The 23,925-nt window shown below is 49.7% G+C and overlaps 2 protein-coding genes across 7 annotated transcripts in view; one reads left to right on the top strand and one right to left on the bottom strand.

Moving 5' to 3' along the window:
• Nucleotides 1-14,150, top strand: part of SETDB1 (SET domain bifurcated histone lysine methyltransferase 1) — a 29,611-nt gene extending 15,461 nt beyond the window's left edge. For 4 of the 5 annotated variants that reach the window (XM_081216764.1, XM_081216760.1, XM_081216761.1 and 1 more), the window contains 14 exons: nt 629-819; nt 1,614-1,743; nt 2,416-2,590; nt 2,674-2,832; nt 3,468-4,091; nt 4,542-4,658; nt 9,200-9,369; nt 10,094-10,722; nt 11,537-11,565; nt 11,679-11,811; nt 12,087-12,252; nt 12,596-12,807; nt 13,055-13,143; nt 13,329-14,150. In XM_081216764.1, the coding sequence (XP_081072890.1) occupies nt 629-819; nt 1,614-1,743; nt 2,416-2,590; nt 2,674-2,832; nt 3,468-4,091; nt 4,542-4,658; nt 9,200-9,369; nt 10,094-10,722; nt 11,537-11,565; nt 11,679-11,811; nt 12,087-12,252; nt 12,596-12,807; nt 13,055-13,143; nt 13,329-13,446 (2,942 nt within the window). In that variant the 3' untranslated portion in view covers nt 13,447-14,150. The remainder of the gene's footprint in view (nt 1-628; nt 820-1,613; nt 1,744-2,415; nt 2,591-2,673; nt 2,833-3,467; nt 4,092-4,541; nt 4,659-9,199; nt 9,370-10,093; nt 10,723-11,536; nt 11,566-11,678; nt 11,812-12,086; nt 12,253-12,595; nt 12,808-13,054; nt 13,144-13,328) is intronic. The other variant, XM_081216763.1, reaches the window with a different exon arrangement.
• On the bottom strand, nt 14,092-22,987 carry CERS2 (ceramide synthase 2). 2 transcript variants are annotated; one of them, XM_081216799.1, is made up of 11 exons: nt 22,870-22,987; nt 17,925-18,098; nt 17,379-17,496; nt 17,069-17,187; nt 16,783-16,840; nt 16,627-16,677; nt 16,220-16,312; nt 15,905-16,033; nt 15,571-15,677; nt 15,281-15,434; nt 14,092-15,101 (listed from the first exon to the last, which is right to left on the bottom strand). In XM_081216799.1, the coding sequence occupies exons 2-11, from the start codon at nt 18,095-18,097 to the stop codon at nt 14,961-14,963; spliced, it is 1,143 nt and encodes a 380-aa protein (XP_081072925.1). In that variant the 5' UTR covers nt 18,098; nt 22,870-22,987; the 3' UTR covers nt 14,092-14,960. The 2 variants fall into 2 exon arrangements, with proteins under 2 accessions (XP_081072925.1, XP_081072926.1); XM_081216800.1 differs by lacking the exon at nt 22,870-22,987 and adding an exon at nt 22,520-22,603.
• Nucleotides 22,988-23,925: the final 938 nt, after the last annotated feature.

The following is a 23,925-nucleotide window of genomic DNA, read 5'->3' as shown; positions in this document are numbered from 1 at the left end:
AGGCTCCGGACGCGCAGGCTCAGCAGCCATGGCTCACGGGCCCAGCCGCTCCGCGGCATGTGGGATCCTCCCAGACCGGGGCACGAACCCGTGTCCCCTGCATCGGCAGGCGGACTCTCAACCACTGCGCCACCAGGGAAGCCCGAAGCAACTGTTTTTAATTGCAGAATAGTCAACTAACATGGCTGTGTTGCCCCATAACATGGCAGTAAATACATCCAGGGTCCCTTAAAAGCCTGATAGAGCATGAGAAGGAAGGACAGGTTTTTTAAAATCAATTTCATGGTGCCACCTGATTGTTTTTGATTTACCTTTAGACTTACCAAGTTAGCAAGAATTTCCACTTGACTTTTCCTAAGAAGAAACAAACATTTTTATGAAATTAGTGCCTCACCTATGTTTTCATATTGCTTATTTAGTATTTACTTTATTTGAGTGTACATTTACACATTAGGTTCAATACTTTTAGGTGATCTTGGTTTTGCTTCCCTTGAGGTTATGATTTCTTCGTTTATTTTTTCTCTCCCTCCCAACCTGAAAAATACCAAACGTCTCCTTGCCAACCATTTTCCCCTATCAAGACATGCCCTACCTGCCCTCTCTCAGCCCTACTTCTTCCTTGGGACAGTGAAAAAGACTTGGGAGGACATAGAAGACATCTCCTGCCGAGACTTCATAGAGGAGTATATCACTGCTTACCCCAACCGCCCCATGGTTTTGCTCAAGAGTGGACAGCTTATCAAGACTGAGTGGGAAGGCACGTGGTGGAAGTCCCGAGTTGAGGAGGTGGACGGCAGCCTAGTCAGGATCCTCTTCCTGGTACTCTTCTTCCCTAGAGTTTTAGAGGCAGGGATTTGGGTGAGATGGGGGAGCATAAGAGGCAATAATGATGATGATTTTGTAGAAATGCCATGGTTTTCCTCTTTCTTACCCTCTTACCTGTTCTTGCTGTTTTGGGTCAAATTTTACTTTCTCTCTTTTTTGGTTCCTATATGAGTGGTTATTAAAAATAAATTCCCTGTATTTAATTATGACACTAATCTGCATGACAGTGTTTTTGTTTTTCTCCAGGAGTATCCACAATGCATGTAGGTACAGAGAAGGCGGCTAGTTCTGTTTGCCAGGGTTAGGGCTTTGATAGCATAGTGGGACAAAAAAGAAGGATCAGTGAATTCGAGGTCTCGATGATCTTTCAAGGCCCAGTTTAACTCTTAGATCTTCTATACCTATCCTTTTCTTCTGTCTCATGCCTTTCTTAGAATTATATTTCTTCTCTGAACTATTTCAGCCCTTTGATCCTAAGGCCTTATGATCCTTGTTACACTTCTTATACTCAGTATAAACATCATCTCTCTTATAATTTTTCACACAAGGAATATATGTGTTTTTGTTTGGGGGTTTTTTGTTTGTTTGTTTTTGTTGTTGTTGTTGAATTCCTGATGCCTGTCATGGAGCCTGGCACATAAGTTTATTGAATAGATAAGGAATTCAGGGCTCATCAGGGAGATTTCGCCCAAGGGAGGCACATAGTATATATTCTTCACAAGCGGCGGTGTAGATTCTAGCCTTTAACCCATTCCCCCCGCCACCTTTCCTTCCTCCCAATCCCCCAGGATGACAAAAGATGTGAATGGATCTATCGAGGCTCTACACGGCTGGAGCCCATGTTCAGCATGAAGACATCCTCGGCCTCTGCACTAGAGAAGAAGCAAGGCGGACAGCTCAGGACACGTCCAAATATGGGTATGTCCTGAAAGATACCCTGGGAGAAGGAAGAAATGGACAGACCAGCAAAGGGGTTTATGTACAGCTATATCCTTTGTTTGCCAGGATTACACTACTGACTCATTGAAAGCAGGACGTGTGCCCTGAATTGTTTCCAGGCGTGGTGATGGGTTTGTGATGCTGCCTCCACATGCTATGGCTCTGATTTGTTCTAAAAAGCACATAAAAATCTGAAACAACTGGCTTAGGTTAGGGGTATTGTCGGTAGTAATTACCTCTGTTATCCACGTGAAGATTATATGCTTTGTGTGTTATCTGTGGTCAATTTTTTTAAAGCCCAAACCGGTCTTGCTTTTGTTTTTATATATTCCTGGCATACTTTCTGGTTAATTTTTCCGGACAGCATTAGTTGATCGAAGAATGCGTTTTTGAAAAATTTTACCAAAGTATAAGATAATTACTAATGTAAATCGTCTGAGGCAGGAAGATAAAATCCTGTTATTTAAAAGTCAGCCTGTGCCAATATTCCCACTCATTGGTGTAAACAGTGAGATCTGACAGTCTTAGCACTTAGTCAAACTGTTTCCACTGTCGCTTTTTTAGATCATATAAATTGAGGATTAGATGTGTGCATGAATATAAATGACACAGTTCTCATCTTCTCAATGGTCAATTTCCTTTTTCCTATAGGTGCTGTGAGGAGCAAAGGTCCCGTGGTCCAGTACACTCAGGATCTGACCAGTACTGGAACCCAGTTCAAGCCAGTGGAGCCCCCTCAGCCTACAGCTCCACCTGCCCCACCTGCCCCACCTGCCCCACCTGCCCCACCTGGTCCACCTCTGTCCCCCCAGGCAGGTGACAGTGAGTGAGTGCTATTCCTTCTTTTTCGCCGGTTTCTTTCATATTGTATTTTCTGTATCCCTTACTATATGATCTCTAATCTCCTAGAAGCTTGGAAAGCCAGCTTGCCCAATCTCGGAAGCAGGTAGCCAAAAAAAGCACATCCTTCCGGCCAGGATCTGTGGGCTCTGGTCATTCCTCCCCTACATCCCCTGCACTCAGTGAAAATACCCCTGGTGGGAAACCTGGGATCAGTCAGACACATAGGTGAGAAAATCTCAGGCTCTCTGTTGGGGGTGTTGGCGGTGTGGACTGAGTGGTCACTGTATAGGGAGGTTCCTTGGCCATAGGGGTCTAGTTAAGATTATGATGGTGAGAAGTTTGAACTTGAAAAGGAAGCTTTAACCTTGGACGTTTCCAGGAAGCAGAATGTAAAAATAATTGAATTAGAAACTAGGCGCCTAAAAATAAAATCACCAGAAAGTAATTTGTTAAGATTGCTTATTGAATATGGTGTCATCATTGGTACAATAGAAAGGGAACTCTGTAGCCTCTTTCCTTGAATCGTGGGAGTCAGTAAGGGCATTTATAGGACACATAGCAGGAAAAACTAGCATTGGTAGAAGACTGGACTCTACTTCCATAAGTCACAGGCAAAAAAAACCTTAGGAAAATATATGCTGTTGAAATAGAGATATTATCAGTCACTGAAGAGTAACCAGAGCATGTCATTGTCCAGGTTTAGTAAGGCAAGGGGAAATTTGACTTTCTTGTATCATCTTTAGCTTTAAGAGGACAGCTATTTGAAAGGTTAGAAAAGTGGTTGAGCCAGCTGATGGACGAAGTGTACACCAGAGAGGTGCTATTGCTTTCTTATCTGAATTCTTGCATCTCATTTGCAGATCACCTTTAGGATCCACAACCTCTGCCCCAGCACCCCCAGCTCCCCCAGCACCCCCAGCCTTCCATGGCATGCTGGAGCGGGCCCCGGCAGAGCCCTCCTACCGCGCCCCCATGGAGAAGCTTTTCTACTTACCTCATGTCTGCAGCTATACTTGTCTGTCTCGAGTCAGACCTATGAGAAATGAGCAGTATCGGGGCAAGAACCCTCTCCTAGTCCCACTACTGTATGACTTCCGGCGGATGACAGCCCGGCGCCGAGTTAACCGCAAGATGGGCTTTCATGTTATCTATAAGACACCCTGTGGCCTCTGCCTTCGGACAATGCAAGAGATTGAGCGCTACCTTTTTGAGACAGGCTGTGACTTCCTTTTCCTGGAGATGTTCTGTTTGGATCCATATGTTCTTGTGGACCGAAAGTTTCAGCCCTATAAGCCTTTTTACTATATTTTGGACATCACCTATGGGAAGGAAGATGTTCCTCTGTCCTGTGTCAATGAGATTGACACAACTCCCCCACCTCAGGTGGCCTACAGCAAGGAACGAATCCCGGGCAAGGGTGTTTTCATTAACACAGACCCTGAATTTCTGGTTCGCTGTGACTGCAAAGATGGGTGCCGGGACAAGTGAGTTGGCTAGGGAATTGCTGGCCCTGCCTCCAACTTTGTTGTGATTGTCTTTCTTTCCACTTCTTTGCCTTATACTGCACTCCTCCTTTCCTCACCTCCCTTTACCTCCTTAGCTGGAGCTCCTGCCGCAAGGCCTCCATGAAAACTGTGAGACTGAGAGGCTGGGGCCCCACAGCTTAACCCTGGATGCATGTGTCTTACGTTCGTTTCTCTGATTCTCCTTTTCCTTTGCTTCCCTCCATTATGCTTTCGGTTGCCACTTGTTTTGTTCTCTATCTCTTTATCTTATTCTCACTCTGTCATATTCTGTCTCTAACTTTCTCACTTATATGTGTGCAAGAAGAAAAATTTCACTACTTTTATCACCATCCTTTTTATCAGTAGTAACTTCTTGCCTCTAAAGAAAGTCTCACAGCTGTAGCTGTTGTACCCTTCTATTTTATACAGGTCCAAGTGTGCCTGCCATCAGCTAACTATCCAGGCTACAGCCTGCACCCCAGGCGGCCAAATCAACCCTAATGCTGGCTACCAGTACAAGAGACTAGAAGAGTGTCTGCCCACAGGGTAAGTAGTCAGGGGAAAGCGAAGCACCTCAGAGACTGAATTCTTATTTTTCTGTGCTTGTAACAACCATCAGAATTCTAAAAATTGGAGCCAAAAATAGGATAACTGAAACAGACATTTTATCAATTAAGCCTTAGTTACTGAATTCCCAGCACATGTTTCTTCCTTGAGCTTTCCTCGAAATGAATACATACAATGATTGAATAGTATCTAGCAATTTTCTGATGCAGTAAAAGATAGCCTTGATTTCAGAGCTGTACGATTATTCTAACAGATTGTGGTGTACTCTGGTAAGCGAGATGTGTTCAGAGAGGAGACCTGATTATATAGGACTTTGTAAATCAGAATAAAAATTAGAGTCAAATTCATGATATGATGGGAAGCTGTTAGGGAATTTTAAGCAGGCAAATGATGTGATCTGCCTTTTAAAGATTACTCTGACTTCTCTATGAAAAATAAGTCTTTAGGGCAGCAAAAGTAGAATTTGGTAGACCAATTAGATACTTTCAGGAACATAGGTAAGAAGTGGTGGTTGCTGGGGCTTGTACCAGAATGAAGGTGGCAGTAGAGATGAAAGCGGGTACACTTGGGGATGCACTTGGAGGTAGAGCTGCAGAACTTCATAGATTGCGGAATGGGAGGGAAAGAACAGATCAAGGACAAGTCCTAAATATTATACTTGAGCAACTAAGTGGATGCTGGTGCTTTTTACCGAGATGGAAGACTAGAGCTAGAGTTGCAGGTCTGAGTAAAATTCAGCTTCTGTTCTGGCCATGTTAAGTCTGAGATGCCTGTTAGGCAACCCAAGTGGAAATGTCAAGAAGGCATTGAGGACTTCCCTGGTGGCGCAGTGGTTAAGAATCCGGCTGCCAGTGCAGGGGACACAGGTTCGAGCCCTGCTCCAGGAAGATCCCACATGCCGCAGAGCAACCAAGCCCATGCACCACAACTACTGAGCCAGCGCTCTAGAGCCCGCGAGCCACAACTACTGAGCCCATGTGCCACACCTACTGAAACCCACGAGCCTAGAGCCTGTGCTCAGCAACAAGAGAAGCCACCACAATGAGAAGCCCGCGCACCGCAACAAAGAGTAGCCCCCACTTGCTGCAACTAGAGAAAGCCTGCATGCAACAATGAAGACCCAACGCAGCCAAAAAATAAATTTATTTATTTAATTTTTTTTTTTTTTTTAAGAGAAAAAGGCATTGAGACTTCTGAAGAGAAGTGTAAGGATTGGGCATAAAGAATTGGGAGTCATCAGCTCAGGAGTGATAGTTAAAGCCTGGACGAGTTCATCTAGAGAGAATATTGATAATAGAAAAGAGAAGGGGCCCAGAGTAAGCCCTGGGCTCTCCAACTAGAAATTGAGCAGAGGAGGTGGAGCCAGCATGTGAGATTGAGAAGGGCAGGTCAGGGAAAGAGGAGGACAGTGAAAAAAGTGGGATATAATGTGGTAAGCTGGGTGTATATGAATATGTGAACTAATTAGCCTAGCACTCAAGATACATAATTAACAGAGAGGACGAAAAAGGAAAGAATCATCAGTGAAATAATGCAGATGTTTTCCCATAATGGAAGGGACTGTGTTTCCAAAGTGAAAAGGCCAATCAGGTCCTAGCATAACGGATGAAAATAGATCCGCACTAAAACACATGATGATAAAATGTGATCATTGTGTCCACAGAACACTGAGGACGAAAAGAAAATACTAAAACCTCCTAGAGAAGAGAAAGAGACCACAAAAGAAACAAGAATTCAAAAAAAAGAAAAGAGGGCTTCCCTAGTGGCGCAGTGGTTGAGAGTCCGCCTGCCGATGCGGGGGACACGGGTTCGTGCCCCGGTCTGGGAAGATCCCACATGCCGCGGAGCGGCTGGGCCCGTGAGCCATGGCTGCTGAGCCTGCGCATCTGGAGCCTGTGCTCCGCAACGGGAGAGGCCACAACAGTGAGAGGCCCGCGTACCACAAAAAAAAAAAAAAGAAAAAAGGAAAGAATTCATAGTGACTTCGGCCTTCTCAAAATAACATTGGAAGCTAGATGGCAATTAAGGAATCTGTTCAGAATTCTAAGGAAAATTATTTCTAACCTAGAGTTCTAAACCCAGGAAAACTATCAGTTGTTGGTTAAAGTAGGCTAGAGCCTTTTTTTTTTTTTATTTGGTTTTGGCTGCGTCGGGTCTTCGTTGCTGCACACAGGCTTTCTCTAGTGTGGCGAGCGGGGGCTACTCTTCATTGTGTTGCGCAGGCTTCTCTTGTTGCAGAGCGCGGGCTCTACACATGCGGGCTTCAATAGTTGCAGCACGCAGGCTCAGTAGTTGTGGCACGTGGGCCCTAGAGCGCGTAGGCTTCGGTAGTTGGGGTGCGCGGGCTCTAGGGCTCGTGGGCTTCAGTAGTTGTGGCACACAGGCTCAATAATTGTGGCTTGTGGGCTCTAGAGCGCAGGCTCAGTAGTTGTGGCACACAGGCTTAGTTGCTCCGTGGCATGTGGGATCTTCCCGGACCGGGGATCAAACCCTTGTCTCCTGCATTGGCAGGCAGATTGTTAACCACTGCGCCACCAGGGGAGTCCCTAAAGACATTTTTTAGACATGAAATACCTCAAATTTTTCCATTATTTTCCCTCTCAGAAAATTACTGGAAATGTTTACTAAAATGGGGGGAAAAGACAAGAGAGAAGAAGGCATATACTGATCCAGGAAACAGGCTCCAGCTTAAAAGAGGAGTGAGGGGAATCCCACATGATAGTGAAGTCAAGGGGGCTTCCAGGCTGACAGCTGTGCACCAGATGTAGAAAACAGCCAGTGTCCTAGCAGGTCAAATTTGGCTGCAGGAGAGACTTTTGGGAAAGGGGCTTTGATAGAAAACCTGATGGTTTTGAGTATCTTCAGAGGAGATTGAGACTACTGGGGAAATCAGGACATAAATTTGAGCTGAGTGCATATTGAAAACTAAGCAAAGGAAAAGACACCTGTTAGCTTTAGCTGCATTGTATCATTTATGTTTTAATTATAAACAAAAAAAATTGAATCTTGTAACAACATTTAGATCTGATAATGCTGAGTAGTAGGTGCCTGTTCATTATGTCTTTTTTACATGTTTGAAATGTTTCATAAGAATATTTTCAAATAACCACAGATATGTCACTCCCCTGCTTAAAACTCTTTAAAAGCTTTCCACTGCACTTTGGATATTATTCTAACTCTAAATCTTGGATCACAAGACAATGTACTATCTGGCCCCTTCCTATCTCTCTACCTCCAAAACTGTTCCAACCACACTGATATTCTTCAGTGCCTGGATCCAGTTCACCCAGTGTTTGCCAGCCTACCTCAAGAGGCTTTGTACGTACTGTGCCCTCTTCTTGGCATCCTTCCACTGTTGTTTGCGTGATTATCTTCTTTAACCTTGAACTCTCAGCTTTAATCTCATCTCCTCAGAGAGACCTTTCTTGGTCACTCTAAAACTAGGTCATTTTCACTCCCTTAATTCTCTCATTGAGAGTGTGTCCTTTAGTATCTGTGACAACTTTATTTTATTTGTTGACTTGTTTTTGTTCTCTTTTCCGTTAGAAGGTAATCTCCATGAGGGCAGAAACCTTGTATCTCTTGCTCCCCATTGTGTCACCAGCAGCTGATTTACCCAGTGCATGGCACATAGTAACCATTAAAATTTTGTTGAATGAATGAATGAATGATACCCAGTATAGCTACTCTGAAAATCTCATGTGTTGGTGATTAGACCTGAGTTCAAATTCTGGCCTTGTTGCTTCCAAGCTGATCCTATTTTATCAGCTGTAAACAGAGGATATGAGCGCTAAATTACTTCCCAACCCCGATGGGGTTTTAAGGGACCTAACAAAGATGTTTCGTTTCTTTTTTTCTTTTTAAGATTTATTTATTTTCATTTATTTTTGGCTGCGTCGGGTCTTAGTTGCAGCGCATGGGCTCTTTGTAGCAGCACATGGACTTCTCTCTAGTTGTGGCATGCAGGGTTTTTTTCTTTCTCTGGTTGTGGCACACAGGCTCCAGGGCACGTGGGCTCTGTAGTTGGTGGCACACGAGCTCTAGTTGAGGTGCACGAGCTCAGTAGCTGTGGCGTGCAGGCTTAGTTGCCCCGCAGCGTGTGAGATCTTAGTTCCCTAACCAGGGATCGAACCCGCGTCCCCTGCATTGTAAGGTGGATTCTTAACCACTGGACCACCAGGGAAGTCCCTTAAATATCTTTATGTATCTGTTTCTACAAATTGACTTATTTTAATGGCTCACAGTTTGCTTAGCTTTTCTCCAGTTGTTAGGCATTCTGTTATTCACTGTTACTATCTGTAGTGCTATAGATATCTGTATCAGTCACTTTTCCCCCTCCTGAGTTATTTCTTTGGGCTGTATTCCTAAATGAATCAAAGAGCATAGACAGTTCAGTAAGTTTGCTCATTTAGATCTTTACCTGATAAATGATGACACCTTAAAAATTATACAAGTTCTGTGGATGTAATGGATGCTCCAGTGATCGTGTTATGATTGATTTTATTGTGACCTCCTCCCAGAGTTTATGAGTGTAACAAAGGCTGCAAATGTGACCCAAACATGTGCACAAACCGGTTGGTGCAGCATGGACTGCAGGTTCGACTGCAGCTCTTCAAGACCCAGAACAAGGGCTGGGGTATCCGCTGCTTGGATGACATTGCCAAAGGCTCCTTTGTCTGTATTTATGCAGGTTGGTGATGAAATGAAAGGGTTGCTTTCTGGGGTTTAGGACATGGTGGGACATTGAATCATAGACAAGTTGAACTTAAGAATGCTTAACATGTGAACTGGGGGAAAGGGGAAGCCAGGATTTTCTTCTATAAAGAACATGAGTGATGTGCCTGTCTGGGTGGATCAAGAAGGGACAAAAGTGCTTCAGGAGGACGAGAACAAAAAGGGATGAAGGGGTGGGATAGGGAGAGCAGGAGGGAGGGAGACACAAGAGGGAAGAGATATGGGAACAGATGTATATGTATAACTGATTCACTTTGTTATAAAGCAGAAACTAACACACCATTGTAAAGCAATTATACTCCAATAAAGATGTTAACAAAGGGGGGGGGGATGAAATTGTGGACATGATGGTTCAGCAGAGAGACATGATAGTAGAGTCCAGTGTGTCATTGTGTCGCACATCACTCCACCCAGAGATTTAGCATAACTGAAGAGCTCTCTCTCTTGGTAAACAAAGAGGAAGAATGGGATGGCAGAAAGGGCAAGACTTAAAACTATAGTAAGTTCCCCTTACTCTCATCGTTAGGACGCTAAGAAGGAGGTATCATCAAAGAGAAATGAGACACCATAAATGGAGGCGATTTGACTCTCTTTGCTGGTGGGCTGGATATTGATGGAATGAACTTTATTCTTTCTAAAAGCACCTCATAACCCTGGAAGGCCTTTCTCTTCATTCCCAGGCAAAATCCTGACAGATGACTTTGCCGACAAGGAGGGCCTGGAAATGGGTGATGAGTATTTTGCCAATCTGGACCATATCGAGAGCGTGGAGAACTTCAAGGAAGGATATGAGAGTGATGTCCCCTGTTCCTCTGACAGCAGTGGTGTAGACTTGAAGGACCAGGAGGATGGCAACAGCGGTACAGAGGACCCCGAGGAGTCCAATGACGATAGCTCAGATGATAACTTCTGTAAGGACGAGGACTTCAGCACCAGCTCAGTGTGGCGCAGCTATGCTACCCGGCGGCAGACCCGGGGCCAGAAGGAGAATGGATTGTCTGAGATGCCTTCCAAGGACTCTCGCCCCCCAGACCTTGGGCCCCCACGTGTTCCTGTCCCTCCATCGATCCCTGTAGGTGGCTGCAATCCACCTTCCTCTGAAGAGACACCCAAGAACAAAGTGGCCTCGTGGTTGAGCTGCAATAGTGTCAGTGAAAGTGGCTTTGCTGACTCTGACAGCCGTTCATCCTTCAAAACTAGTGAAGGTGGGGAAGGTCACCCTGGGGGAGGCAGAGGGGAGGCTGAGAAGGCTTCCACCTCAGGGCTGGGCTTCAAGGATGAGGGAGACATCAAGCAGCCCAAGAAAGAGGTAAGCAGTGGCAGGAAACTCTTGAGAATTGTGGCTTTTGTATAACTTTTTTGTGGTAACAAACAATGTGGTCTCACCATGAGTCTTTTCTTTTCTTTTTTTTTTTTTTTTTTGGCCGTGCCACGTGGCTTGCGGGATCTTAGTTCCCTGACCAGGTATCAAACCTGTGCCCCCTGCAGTGGAAGCGTGGAGTTCTAACCACTGGACTGCCAGGGAATTCCCTCATGAGCCTTCACATGCAGATTATTTACTTGATGGATATTTCTGTGGCAAATCTGATTAACCTACCCCTAATACATTCCTAGTGTTGGTTTAAAGAACCAAATTATTTTAAAATCAGCCTGCTGGGGGAAAGGTATCTGATTTATTCCAAAGTGAAGGGTTTATAAGTAATTTTTTAAATTGCTATTTCAAGTTATCTACATCATTGCTTTCTTTTATTATAGTAGAATGATCTTACAAGAATTGGTCTTACGTGTATTTTTAATGATGTTGAAACTTAGCACATTACAGGTGGTGAACTGTCCCTTGTCCTCGTAAGATTCTGCCCATGGTGTTTTCCATGTACATTTTTTAATGCCCTATTGTTGGGAAGGGTTAACGACCCCTCCCGGGGGGGGGGGGGGCGCTTCCTGCTGAGAATGATTGTTACTCTTAACTTGCAGAGTAATTTCTTGACACACACTCCACTTTAGATAGTGTACCTGTTACTGGCTAATGTCTTTGGGGGTCATTTGAGGTGAAGTCTGTAATCGTTGGATTTGTTATCCAGGACCATGAAAACATTTAACCCTTCACTTGCTCTCTTTCCCAGGACCCTGATGACCGAAACAAGATGTCAGTGTAAGTGCCTCTCTCTTTGACCTTTTTCCAAGTCTACCTTCTCTAAAGCCTACAGAAGTAGCCTAAGAAACAGCCAGTAACCTGACCCCTCTCATGTCTTCCTCTCCCATCAGAGTTACTGAAAACTCTCGAAATTACGGTTACAATCCTTCTCCCGTGAAGACTGAAGGACTTCGCCGCCCACCAAGTAAGACTAGCATGCATCAGAGCCGACGACTCATGGCCTCTGCTCAGTCAAACCCTGACGTAAGTGACCTTTCTCAAGCTGTACCTTACCCAGCTTTCTGTTTTATTCAGAGTCTGAGTAAAGGAACATGCTCGCCTCATCAAGTCTGTCACCATAATTACTGTTACATATCTTATTTCTCTGGCCTTGACTTCCTGCCTCATTTTCCTTCACCCAGCATCTCATCTTGCTATAGTCTGAGCCCCTTCCTGCGTAACCATAGGTAAACGCAGGGATTCAAAAGGGCCCTCTCCATTTACCCTTATTCCTTCTTTTCACCCTTCCACTTCCCCAGGACATCCTGACACTGTCCAGCAGCACAGAAAGTGAGGGGGAAAGTGGGACCAGCCGAAAGCCCACTGCTGGTCAGACTTCAGCCACAGCCGTTGACAGTGATGATATCCAGACCATCTCCTCTGGCTCTGAAGGGGATGACTTTGAGGACAAGAAGAACATGTCTGGTAGTCTGGAAGAATTTGGGGGGTAGTAGGAAAGAACCAGTTGGAGGGAAAATTCAGATCCTGAGAGTTGAAGCATCTCTGGGAGGGCTCCCTGACTCCCAGCTAAACTGTTAATATCAATGTTTGACACATCCCTTCCCTGTCTTCTTTCCAGTTCCCTACTCTTTTCCCTTGGCCCCTTTATCCAGCAGATCTAATCCTGCTTGAAAACAATGTCACCTAGGCTCTTTGCCTCAGAGTCCCAGCTTATTGGTATTCCTGAGCTGCCCTGGGTGGGATAAAAATGGAAGTAGAATGTCCAGTCATGAGGTAGGATAGGCCTAACCCCATTCTTCCTGTCCAGGTGCAACGAAGCGCCAAGTGGCAGTAAAATCAACCCGGGGTTTTGCTCTTAAATCAACCCATGGGATTGCCATTAAATCAACCAACATGGCATCCGTGGAAAAGGGGGAGAGTGCACCTGTTCGTAAGAACACACGCCAATTCTTCGATGGGGAGGAGTCTTGCTACATCATCGATGCCAAGCTTGAAGGCAACCTGGGCCGCTACCTCAATGTGAGACCCCTTTCCCTCACCTGTATGTGCTGATTATCCCATGGTCCTCACATTTCTAGTTCTTTTAACACAACTATATAAACCCACCTTTTCTTGTTATAAATTCTTGATCTCAAAGGATCTTTCAAAACTTCTCTGTTGTGATGGGGAGGATCAAATGGCATTGTTTTCATCCAACTCTCACTCACCCCACAAAGCCAGAGTCTGTTTCCTTAGTTCTTATTTGAATCTGTCCTTAACCCTATAGCACAGCTGCACCCCCAACCTGTTTGTCCAGAATGTCTTCGTGGATACTCATGATCTTCGCTTCCCGTGGGTGGCCTTCTTTGCCAGCAAGTAAGAGGGAGTCAGGAAAGGGGATGGTTGGGTAGGAAAAGAAGCCCAAGGTTGGGGAGGGGCAAGGACTACAGAAATTTGAAGGGCCGCTCCTCCATCTGTGATCCAGCGCCACCTGCATGCCCAGTCACCCCAGGTGCCTGGGTTATCTGCTGTTGCACCACACTCCTTTTCTTCCTCTTCAGGAGAATCCGGGCTGGGACAGAACTCACCTGGGACTACAACTACGAGGTGGGCAGCGTGGAGGGCAAGAAGCTGCTTTGCTGCTGTGGGGCCATCGAATGCAGAGGGCGTCTTCTTTAGAGGACAGCCTTCTTCCTAACCTTCCGAACCCTTCCTGAGCTGCCCTTTCCTCAGGAACTGGGTCTTCCTGACTGTTGAATTCTGACCCCCAAGTCTCTAGTCTGGCTACTCCCCCAGCTCCTAGCAGATAGAAATGGGGGTTCTGGATCAGGAGATCCCTTCCACTGTGGTGCTAGCAGGCAGGGCCCCTCCCCCACCTCCTGAGGCATAGAGGTGGGAGAGGTCACCACTCTAACCTGGGCCTGACATCCCTTCAGTCCTCCTGTTGCTCACCCCTCCCATCCTACATTCGTTCACGTGTTCATGCTTCTAACAGACTTTATTCCTAGAATGAGGGCTGTGTATTTTATTATCCCTGGTTTGTATTGTTTCTTGAAAGTCTTTTAACAAGATGTTAAAACTAAGATTGTGATTTGATTTCTCTCCCTCGGCTCCCAATTCTGGGTCTTTTGATGAGAGAGCTGTTTTCCCCCCATCCTTCCCAGTGGGCAGCTGTCAGTCATTAATCTTGACCTTTCTCTACTTTTGCTTTTTCTTACTTGCCATCTGAAATTTTTCAATGTTACGTAACGGTGAGGAAGGCATGAGGAAGACTACCTTAGTTTATTTAGTTGATCCTTCTCAGTTCTTAAGAGTCTCAAACACTTGTTGCCGTGTTTTACTTAATCTTTAATATATTTTAATTAAAAAAACCATTAACAGTACGTTTTGGTCTGAAGTGGTCCCTCTGCTGAAACGCCAGGCGCTAGCTGTAATTCTGGCTTTAAAACCAAAACCCCAAATGTTTAATAAATAAAAATTAGAACTAGTTGCCATTCTACTCCAAACCAGCTAGCCTAGGGAAAGAGGCCAGAGAAAGGAGGCAGTAAGCTCTTGGACCTGTGACTACAGGGACAGCTGGCAGAGAAGTAACAAAAGACTGTCTGAGCAGTCCCCATTGTGGCCCCCACTTTTTGGCAGAGGTAGGATAAGGGTCATGTGCACCCTCCTACACTCAATTCATTTGTATCTTAGGGAAAAAGTTAAAAGCTCAGCTTTGGTTTCTGGTCCAAGTTAGGGAGATTAGAAAGGTGAGCCTTGGTCCAACTTTGGCAGAATGAGGCCCACGGGTGGGACAGTAAGGCACGACCCTGGCTCTGGAGGTCCGGGAGTCAAAGGCAGACAGCTAGGGCCAGATTCTGAAGAATAAGGAATGTGAGTTGTGACCCCCACCCCCGGAGCTGAGGAAAGGTCTCGAAAGCAATAGAAAGGACAACTTGGAAAGTAGGGAGGAAAATAAGACCATCCCCCACTCTTGTAACAAGGATATAACCAACCTCCCCTTCCCTGGGGATAGGCTGGTTAGAATTTGGTTTAAAGGCAACTGGGTGAAAAAGCAGCAGGGGTGGGGGCACAGAGAAGAACACCCTCCTCTCGCTTTCTCCTTTCTCCCAGAGCTTCAAGTGACCCTGTGGGGAGAGTGGGGTAGTTCCTTGGCTTTATGCATTAATCTGAGGGGCAGCAGGGACAACGGTTCAGTCATTCTTACGATGGTTGTTATTGAGGATGGGGTGGCCGTTGGCTAGGGGCCGGCTCTTTGCTCCTCCCCCAGCTGCAGCCTCCTCCCCCTCTGAGCTCTCTGTTTCTTCCCGGTCACTGCGTTCATCTTCTACCAGCTGTGGAAAGGGATGAGAAGGGTTACAAACCCCTAAGGACTGCCTCTCTCCGTAGGCTTTTTCCAGCTACACCCAGGGCCCCACCGTAGTTTTTAGAGGGTTGCTGATACGGGAAGGGAATTTGGGCAGTACTAGGGTTGAGGGGAGTAGGGCCTACACAACGGGGACAGAAGCCTCACCTTTCCAGTTATGAACTTGTGGGCCATGCGCAAAATGAGGTAGGCCCAGAAGATATGCAGCAGCTGTAGCACTCCCATCATGAAATTGAAGAAATAATAGCCAAAGAAGGCAGGATAGAGCTCCAGTGGGTACACCAGGGTGCAGTGCAGGATCCTTGGGATGAAAAGGGAGAGACAAGAACTGTGAACACAGAAAAGGTAGGTTAAGATGGAGGATTCAAAATGTGGGTACGGAGCAGGGAGACTCCTGATTTCTTGAAAACAGGAGTATAGTGTGGCCTCCTACTCACCAGAAGGGCAGGATGACCAGTCGGGTGATGATAAAGACAATGGCGAAGACGATGAAGATGTTGTTGCAGGTGTTTTTCCATCCCGCATAGTTAAACATCTTGGCTGACTGTGTAGATAGCCCCCATCCATCATGAGCTCCCTACTCTCCCGTATACGTTCATATGTATGCCCCAGTTACCACACTGGCTCTGTGCCCCCAGCTCCCTGATCCCAGGCACATCCACCTCCCCCCCACCACTACCCCCCCACCCCCACCCCGCCGAAAATGGATAGAGGGACAGAAGAACCTGCACCAGGGTCTCTAGGCTTGAAGAAATGCCCAGAAATCCTGACCTCTAGCAGGTAGTCAGAAGAGTCATGCAGAGCCATGATAAGAGTCCCTGCTCGGACGTAACTGGCAAACCAGGAGAAGCTAATGAGGATGATGGTGGCCACGTGGTGGATGATCTGTTCCTTGAAATCCTGTAGAAAAGATGCAGCCTCCAGAGGACCTTTTCCTGGTCCCTAGCCTCCATTCTTCCTCCCCTTCACCTTTAATTCCACTTATCCCACAACTCCATCCAAAGCACCCAGAAGTCAAAGGGGAGGCCCTTCATCCCAGGGCTTCATTTTGGCTCCTAGGCTTAATGGCACAGCCCCTTGACCCACCTTTCGCTTGACATCAGAAGCAATGCTGAAGAGCAGGGACCAGTAGAAAGACAGTTCAATCATGTAGTACCAATACTGGGAAGGGATCATGCTCTGGGAGAGGGGAGAGAGAAGAGGAAGGTAAGGGACCCCAGAGCAACTGGACTCAAGGCCTTGTCTCACGTCTCCAAACCCAGCCCTCCCAGAACCTGAGGTTATGTTTAGCACCATGACTCCAGTCCTTTCTGTCACATATTCCGAGATCGTCTCTTCACAAGAATGTGTATGTCCTAATCCTATCCTACACTCCAGTCCTTTCTGTCCACATATTCCGAGATCGTCTCTTCACAAGAATGTGTATGTCCTAATCCTATCCTACACTGGTTCTCTTAATCACCCCATGTAAGGAATCAGGACCCATCTCGTACCTGTATGGGATATCCCTCCCAAACTTTCCTCATGTCATAGAACCAGGGTTTCTGCAGAGAGATGGTGAGAGGTTAAAGGAGGAGGGACCCAAATTCTGTGGCCTCATCCCACCTTGCCAGAGAATCTACTCCCACCTCCCAGTAATCCCCACTCACATCTACAATGACAGCCATGCCGGCAATGAAAGCAATCAGGTAAAATGTGAATCTCCAGCTGGAAGAGGAAGCAGAAATAGCTAGGAGAGTGGGCTGGGAGAATGGCACAGCCCTCCAACCACCCCCAAGTACCTCCCTCCAGATAGCCTCTCACGGACATTAATAACCGAATTTCCCTCCTCAGCGGGGTATAATCTCCCTGCATACAGCTATGACCCACCCCTCCCGCCAAAATACATCAGACCTTCCTCTGCTGCCCAGTTTCTCTTGCTCCAACCTCCCCTACCTTGCTTCTCGGAACTTCTTGAGGAGACTGGGCCGGTCCTGGTTGCGGCGGCGGCGGAACCAGCGCTCTACCTGGCGGCCAGAGAGGCCGCTCTGCCGTGACAGCAGCTCCACCTCTGCCTGGGTGAAGTGACGGAGCCATTACGCGCCGCTTCAGAGCTCAGCAGCACCCCACCCTCTGCCAGTAATGACCCAAGTTGGCCCCACTGCCCTCCCATCTCTTCCGCCACCAGAGCTGGCATTCCAACCCTATCTCCTGCTCACTCCCCACCGGAACTCTTAACGCCCAGAACAGGGTCTGCAGCTCATACCTGTTTGGGCTGTTTGCCACTGGTCAGGTAGAAATGCTCCAAAGTGGGGTTGAGAGGTGCCCGCAGCCGAGTTTTCTCTTTTACATTCAGGAGGGCAGCCAGTGGTGTAGCCACGTAACTGGGGAAGGGATATGAGTGAGGACCGTCTGGCTCTCTTGAAGCACCTCAGTCTCCTGGTGGCCCCTAAGCTAGGGGGCTGGCGGGGCGGGACTGCAAGCTCAGACAACTTTATCCTGGGCCTCAGTTTCCCGGCAACCCCCTCTCTGGCTGCCTTGGGCTGCCCATAGCTGACAAAGCTGCCTGTGTTCACTAGCGACCAGGCGGGTGGAGGGTGAGAACAAATAACCATTGAAGGAAAGGGCCTGGGGGTGCTGAGCCCTCAGAAAGACAATGCTGCCTTCAGTGGGGGGCACACAGTAGGCAGGGACCTGGGTGGTGAGAACACCAGAGTCCAGGACCAATTAAACAGCAAGAGACAAACTTGCAGTACAAGAAACTGTGTGGCTGGCAGCCAGGGAAGGCATAGGGGTATGTTGGTATGCTCACAGCTCAAAGAAGTATCGAATGATGAGGAAGAGCAAGGCCAGGGGTAGTGTGATATAGAGGTCTGAGGCTTTGGCGTAGACACGTCCATCTCGGTCTTCTAGATCAGCCCAGGTTAAGTTCACAGGGAGCCACAGCCGTTCCCACCAGAAGTAGTCATATAAAGTCTGGAGCATCCTGAGTGAGGAAGGGGAAGGTAGAGGGCATCAAAGCAGGCAGCAGTGTAAGAAGAGACAGATGAAAATTTTCACAGTGTTAACACAAAGAGCAGGGGCAAAGACTCAAGCCCTGGGTTTTGGTCCTGGCCATGTGGACAAATCAGTCTCCCCATCTGACATATGGTGGCTTTCCAGTTCTAACATGTACTGTGCACATCAACCAAAGGTGATGCTAACACCCCACAGAAGTCCTGATTCCCTAGACTTAAGAATCTTGGGGTCTCTCCAGACTTTTGCTATCCTCAAGTGGAGGACAGGCAGGATCTGGCCCTAGAAGCTGTAACCAACAATCTTAACTAAAGTCAGAGGCATCCTCCCTTCCCCACACTCTCCAGCCTCCCCCTAGTGCCCCCAAGCAACCCATAACTGGAAGCTTCCTTGCCAGGGAAGCCCAAGAAAGGATTGCAGGGTTGGGGCAAACCCTTCCTCCTCCTTCCCTATAAGCCACTGAGGCAGCAGGTCCTAGGGAAAATGAAGAGTAAAATGAAGAGTAAAATGAAGAGTAAAATGAAGAGTAAAGCAAGATTATGCTCCCAAAGAACGCTGAGCTCCAGGACAACCAATGGACATCAAAACACTGCACACAAGGTTAATACCCCATGCCAAGCCATCCAGTTCCTAAATATAAGGCAGAAGAACCCTATGTGAAGCCTCTCCTCAGAAACAAAACGAAGACAAGGCTTCAGGGAGTCAGGGATCGGGGGACAGAGAGTCGAGACCGCAGACTAAGACATCTGGTAGAATTAGGAGCTATTTCTTAGTAAGGCTCATCTAGAAAATAAAATACTAGTCTGCGTGGGGAACACCCATCACAAATACCCTCAGCTAGGAAAGAGCTGCTGCTTTCCCGCACCTCCCCCCTTTCCTCCACTGAAAGAGAAAGGATCTACAGGGTGTTCGTGACTACTTGCATACCCGAATGAAGAAGGGAATGATCTGGGGCCCAAGCGGGGACAGCAGCTGCTTGGAGATGAGAGAAGCAGCAAGATGATCCTGAAGAGACAATGATGCTGGGACCACCCAACACCTGGCAGTCCTGGGACTCAGCAGTGAACCCAGTAGGATGACAAGGGCAAATCTGCCAGGCTCCCGACCCCTCGTCCTCCCAGGAGGGAGGCTCGGTGGGTGGTATCCAGGCTGGCCTTGAGACTAAAAGCTGACACAGAAGGAAGGTAGTCCCCTCCCAGCCAGGGAGGAAAGAGTTGGGAGATTGTTCTCTGCTGTGAACTGGAGACCAAATGGTGCCGCTCTACGGCTGAAGGCTGATCATATCACAGCTGAGCTGGGCTGCTCCTCCGAAGGCTCCACCCCCACCCACCACAGAAGCACTTGCGAAATCCCTCTCAGCCTGTCACGGGTCTGTATTCCAGCTCAAGGACTTTACCCTCTTGTCCCCACTCCTGGTCACTGCTCTCTCAGAGGTCAGCACTGACAGTAAAGGAGCTTCAGCTCCACCTGCCCCCAGCAACACACACACACACACACACACACACACACACACACACACACACACACATTCCAGGCCTCAGCTCCTGAGGGTCCTGCCCCTTCCCCCTCCACCTCAGCCAGAAGAAATACTTAATTAGTTAAAGAGATGGAAGCCTTTTGAACTGAACAAAATTAAGACACAATTATCCACAGTAGAACTCTCCCCACGCAACCAGGCGCGCACACACACACTTTTTTCCTGGAGAGAAGTTGTAGAAAATTTAGTAGAGAAGGGACAAGGCAGAATGCCTAGATGTGGTGGCACACCTCTGGCTCTTTCCAACTTTTTTGCTTAGCTTGATTGGAGGTGAGGAAATAGACCTGACCCAGTCTCCTCACTGCTGTACCTCTTGGAGCCCAACTTCTCCTCCATTGAAGTTTAAAGCCAAGGGCACTGTCAGGCCTAGAAATTAGGTCCCATCCCTGACCCGGTTTCCGGTCAGTGGAAACCGGCAGGGAAGCTTCTCTTGTCACAGATATTTTGAGGATTAAAGATTCAGAGGGCTGGCTGTGGTCCTGGAGGGTATGAGTGGAGCCTCTCTCCCTGATTCATGTGGTCCAGGAATGTCTTACGCCAGTCTGATCCCTACAAAGAAGGTGAGGAGCTGGGGAAGTAGGCAGAGGGTCAGAGAGAGGTCAAGGGCAAGGGCCTGGACAAGATCTCAACCCCAGGACAAGACAGCACCTGTCCCCTTCCTGCTCCAAGCAGGGAGAGTGGAAGATGGTGTGAGCAGCAGCGCATGATGTGTCAGGAGTTCAGAGAGGCAGATTCTGAACTAGGGCTCTCTCACACCTGGGTTTTAGGCTTTCTGTAACCATAGCCCTCCCTTGCCGCCCAGCACTTCCATTAGCAGAGGAGCAACTGCCCCAGCCCTGCCCGTCACCCCCCAGGGCCTAGCCCAGCAGGGAGAGGCACCAGATTCAGCAGGGTCAGGACTTCTGACTCCATGTGAGGGGGAAGGGAGGACAACAGGGGCTCCCAGCCGGCCTCATTTACACTTCCCCACCGAACCAATCAGTCTGCTCCCAGTGGCATCCCTGGCACACCCAGCCAAGTAAAGGGATCCCACAAACAAAAAGCTGGGTCAAGAAAAGGGGATGTTCCCTCAGGATAGGGAGACAACCCTGCTTTTCTGGGTCACGTTACTTAATCTCCTGGTGGAGAAAATCACACCTATAAATATTTTTCCACTTATAGAATTTACTCCCACACACACATGACAAGACAATAGTGTGTGTGTGTATGTGTCTCTGTCTCTCTCTCTCTCACAGACACACATCCTGCCCCAGAGACCCAGACACCACTTTCTGAGGCACAGGCTGGAGAGGGGCCAGCAGAGCGGGGATTTTGTGGGCACTGGATTACCAGCAACTTGAACAGGGCTCCGCTCAGCCCCCAACTTTTGCCCCAACTCTGACTGACCTGTCCAAGACCCTCACTGATGGATGAAAAGGGGTAGAAAGTCCCCATGGGGGCTTGTAGACCCAGCTGGCTAGGAGGGCAGAAGTTTGAGTCTGGGACGAAGGGATCTCACAGACTCAATGGGATAACGGTCCCAGCAGCTCTCAGTTTGGAGGAATAATTGAGGAAAATATAACAGGATCAGTAAGTAAGGGAAGAGAGAGTGACAAAGAGAGGGTCCCACAGACTCCCAGCTTCCACTGAAGCCTGAGGGACTACAAAAAAGAAGTGGAAGAGGACCTGAATAGTCCTCCTTGTTGAAAACTTTTTCAGGGAGCAACAGCAGGTCATGAACTAGAAGGCAGTGAGCAATGGATGAAGCCAAGAAGAGGTGTGTCATTGCTCCAGGCTGCAGTATAGGTCCCCAAATTTTCATTTTTCTGGGCTGCCCCACCAGAGGCCCCAACACACCCAAATACTGCATGAGACTACAGCCTCCATGGGCAGGTGGAAGAGGAAGATGGGGGGGCGGGAGTGGGTGTGTGCAGAAGGCACAGTAAAGGATCAGCCAGCCTGTGGCCAGTGACAGGGGAAAGTGGAAGCTCTCCTTCCCAGGGGGAAAGCTGGCCAGAGGCCCCAGTGAAGGGAGTGGATTGTGGGGTATCACGGCAGACAAGAAACTCTCTCTCTTCAGAACAGAGGGTGTGCTGATCACTGTATGGTTAGGGCCAAGCCCAGCGGGAGGAGGCTGCAGACAAGTCCTTACCCTTAGGAGTCCCATCACAAGCACTGTCAGCCACCCACATCGGGCCCAGTCACCTCGACTCTGGTACGGGACAGCAACCCTTCCAACACGGATGTGGGAGGGAGTGATCGCCTGCTGGAAGCCTTCCCTGATTCAATTCTCTGGAAAGAGGGGCTCAATCCATTGCTCAGGATCCTCAGAACCCCCTGCTTCCTGGACCTGTCTACTCAGGTGACAGACCAGATTTTGATGCCAAGAACCTGGCTTGGGAAGTGAACCCCTAAGCTGAGGCCAAAGACTATAATCACACACATGCAATTAACCTATTCTCCAGAGAGCCTCCGGGCCAAAAATTAGCCAGGAGCTGAGACCCAGAAAGCTAGTTTCACCAGCAGCTCCCCCCGACCGCAGCCCCACACACCCCATAACGGTACAAGAGCCTTAGCCTTGGGGGGCCGGGATAGACACTCAGAGCCGCACCTTCCTGTTTCCCGTTAAGCACATGGACGCTCTGACCTCCCTCCCGGAGTGGGCACAGTGAACGGGTAAGAAAAAGCAAGACCCTCCACTGTCCTCCCACTCTACAGCCACGGGACCCTCCGGGCCAGGGGCCACGACGCGGGCCCGCAGCCAGGCAGGGGGCTCTCAAGCAAGTGGTCACCGGAGCTGCCTACTCCCCGACAAAGGGGCGCCTGGGGCTCGGCTGTCCGCGAGCAGCCCCGCGTCCCTACCTCCCGGCCCCTACCTGTTGCCCAGGAGGTCTCCTCCGGGCTCGGGGCGGCGCGCCGGGGGACGCCCAGGCGCACGGCCAGCCTCTCCTCGGACGGCGCTGGGGGCCCGGCCGCTCCCGCGAGGCGCTCCGGCCCGCCCTCCCCCAGGCCCGCCGCCATGAGCGCACCCGGCAGAGGCCCCGAGCCAGCTGCGGCGCCCCGCGCCCGGGCCCCTCTCCCCTCCTCGGCCCGCTGCCTTCGCCGCCGGCCCTGTCCGTGGAGCCGCGTCCTCGCGGGACCCCAGTTCTCCCAACTTTTCCGCGCCGCGTCCCGCCCCACCCCTGCGCGCGGCGCCTCGGGCTCCCGCGAGGCCGTCCCGACTCACTCGGCGGCGGCGGCAGCAGCGTCGCGGAGCTGGCCGGGCCGGGAGCCGCTGCTCCGTCTCTCCTCTCGTCCGAGCTCCGGGCCCCCTCCGGACTGGCTCCGCTCACTCCTCTCCTCCCCCTTCCGCCCGCCCGCCCGCCTGCGAGTTCCCTCCCTCCTCCCCCTTCCGCCCGCCCGCCTGCCCGCCCGCTCCCTCCCTCCCGCCCGCCTGCCCGCTCCCTCCCTCTCTCTCCTCCTCCCGCCTCCCGCCGAGCCCAGCCGAGCTGAGAGCGAGCCCAGGCAGCCCGGGAAAGAAAGGCCGCGAGCAACACAGGAGCCGGGAGACTGGGCGTGGGCCTGCGGCCCGGCGACTAAACGGGAAAGGAGGGCGGGCGGCGGGACCGGGGCCTCGGCGCTGGGCAGCCGCGCCCAGCCCCCGCCACCTGCCACCGCCCCCTTCCCGGCCCGCGGCCCGGGGCGGGCGGCGGAGCCCGAGGCGAGGACCCGAGCCCTCGCGGCGCCCGGCCGGCGGCCTAGCCCAGTAGAATCACCGCACTGGGGGAGAAGTCCCCGATGAGGGCAGACAGTGTGGGGACTCTCCCAGTCTCTCCGTTAGAGGTGCGCTGTAGTCCCGGGCACCCTGGGACACACCCGCGAGGTGCCCGGGGATCGGGGCGCGGAGCGGTCGGGCCCCTGCACCACTCCGCCCGCCCCCAACTGAGGTCCTCGACCTCCACCCGGCTGCGGCCCCCAGTTCTCTCTGCCTGACCGATTGCCACACTTCCCCCTCTCCAGCCCCACTGGGCAGCGGAGGGAGGGGGGCTCCCCGGCTCCCGGCCGGCGCAGCCTCTGCGAGTCCATCCCAAGTGACGCGCGCCGAGCACCTCTCCAGGGCCGACCCAGGCATCGGACCCTCGAGATTCGACTACCCTTCCCAGCGCAGAGCCTGCGACCCCCCCCACCCAAGACCTGCCTTAAAACTCACAGCGTTTCCACCCAAATGCTGTAAAACCTACCCCCAGTGGCACACATAACCTACAGTAGCAGACTCTGAAGGAGCCAAACCCCAACTTTTGTT

Source organism: Mesoplodon bidens, assembly GCF_964165515.1.
Source record: "Mesoplodon bidens genome assembly, chromosome: 2".
Taxonomy (NCBI): domain Eukaryota; kingdom Metazoa; phylum Chordata; class Mammalia; order Artiodactyla; family Ziphiidae; genus Mesoplodon; species Mesoplodon bidens.
Note: the sequence above shows the minus strand (reverse complement) of the source record. Positions and strands in the feature narration are given on the sequence as shown.

Coding starts and splice junctions, on each gene's coding strand:
- CERS2 (XM_081216799.1), bottom strand. CDS start 18,097: ATGCTCCAGACTTTATATGACTACTTCTGGTGGGAACGGCTGTGGCTC. Junction 16,313..16,626: donor GGGAGGGATATCCCATACAG/GTACGAGATGGG, acceptor CCCCTCTCCCAG/AGCATGATCCCTTCCCAGTA. Junction 15,435..15,570: donor CTGGTCATCCTGCCCTTCTG/GTGAGTAGGAGG, acceptor TTTCATCCCAAG/GATCCTGCACTGCACCCTGG.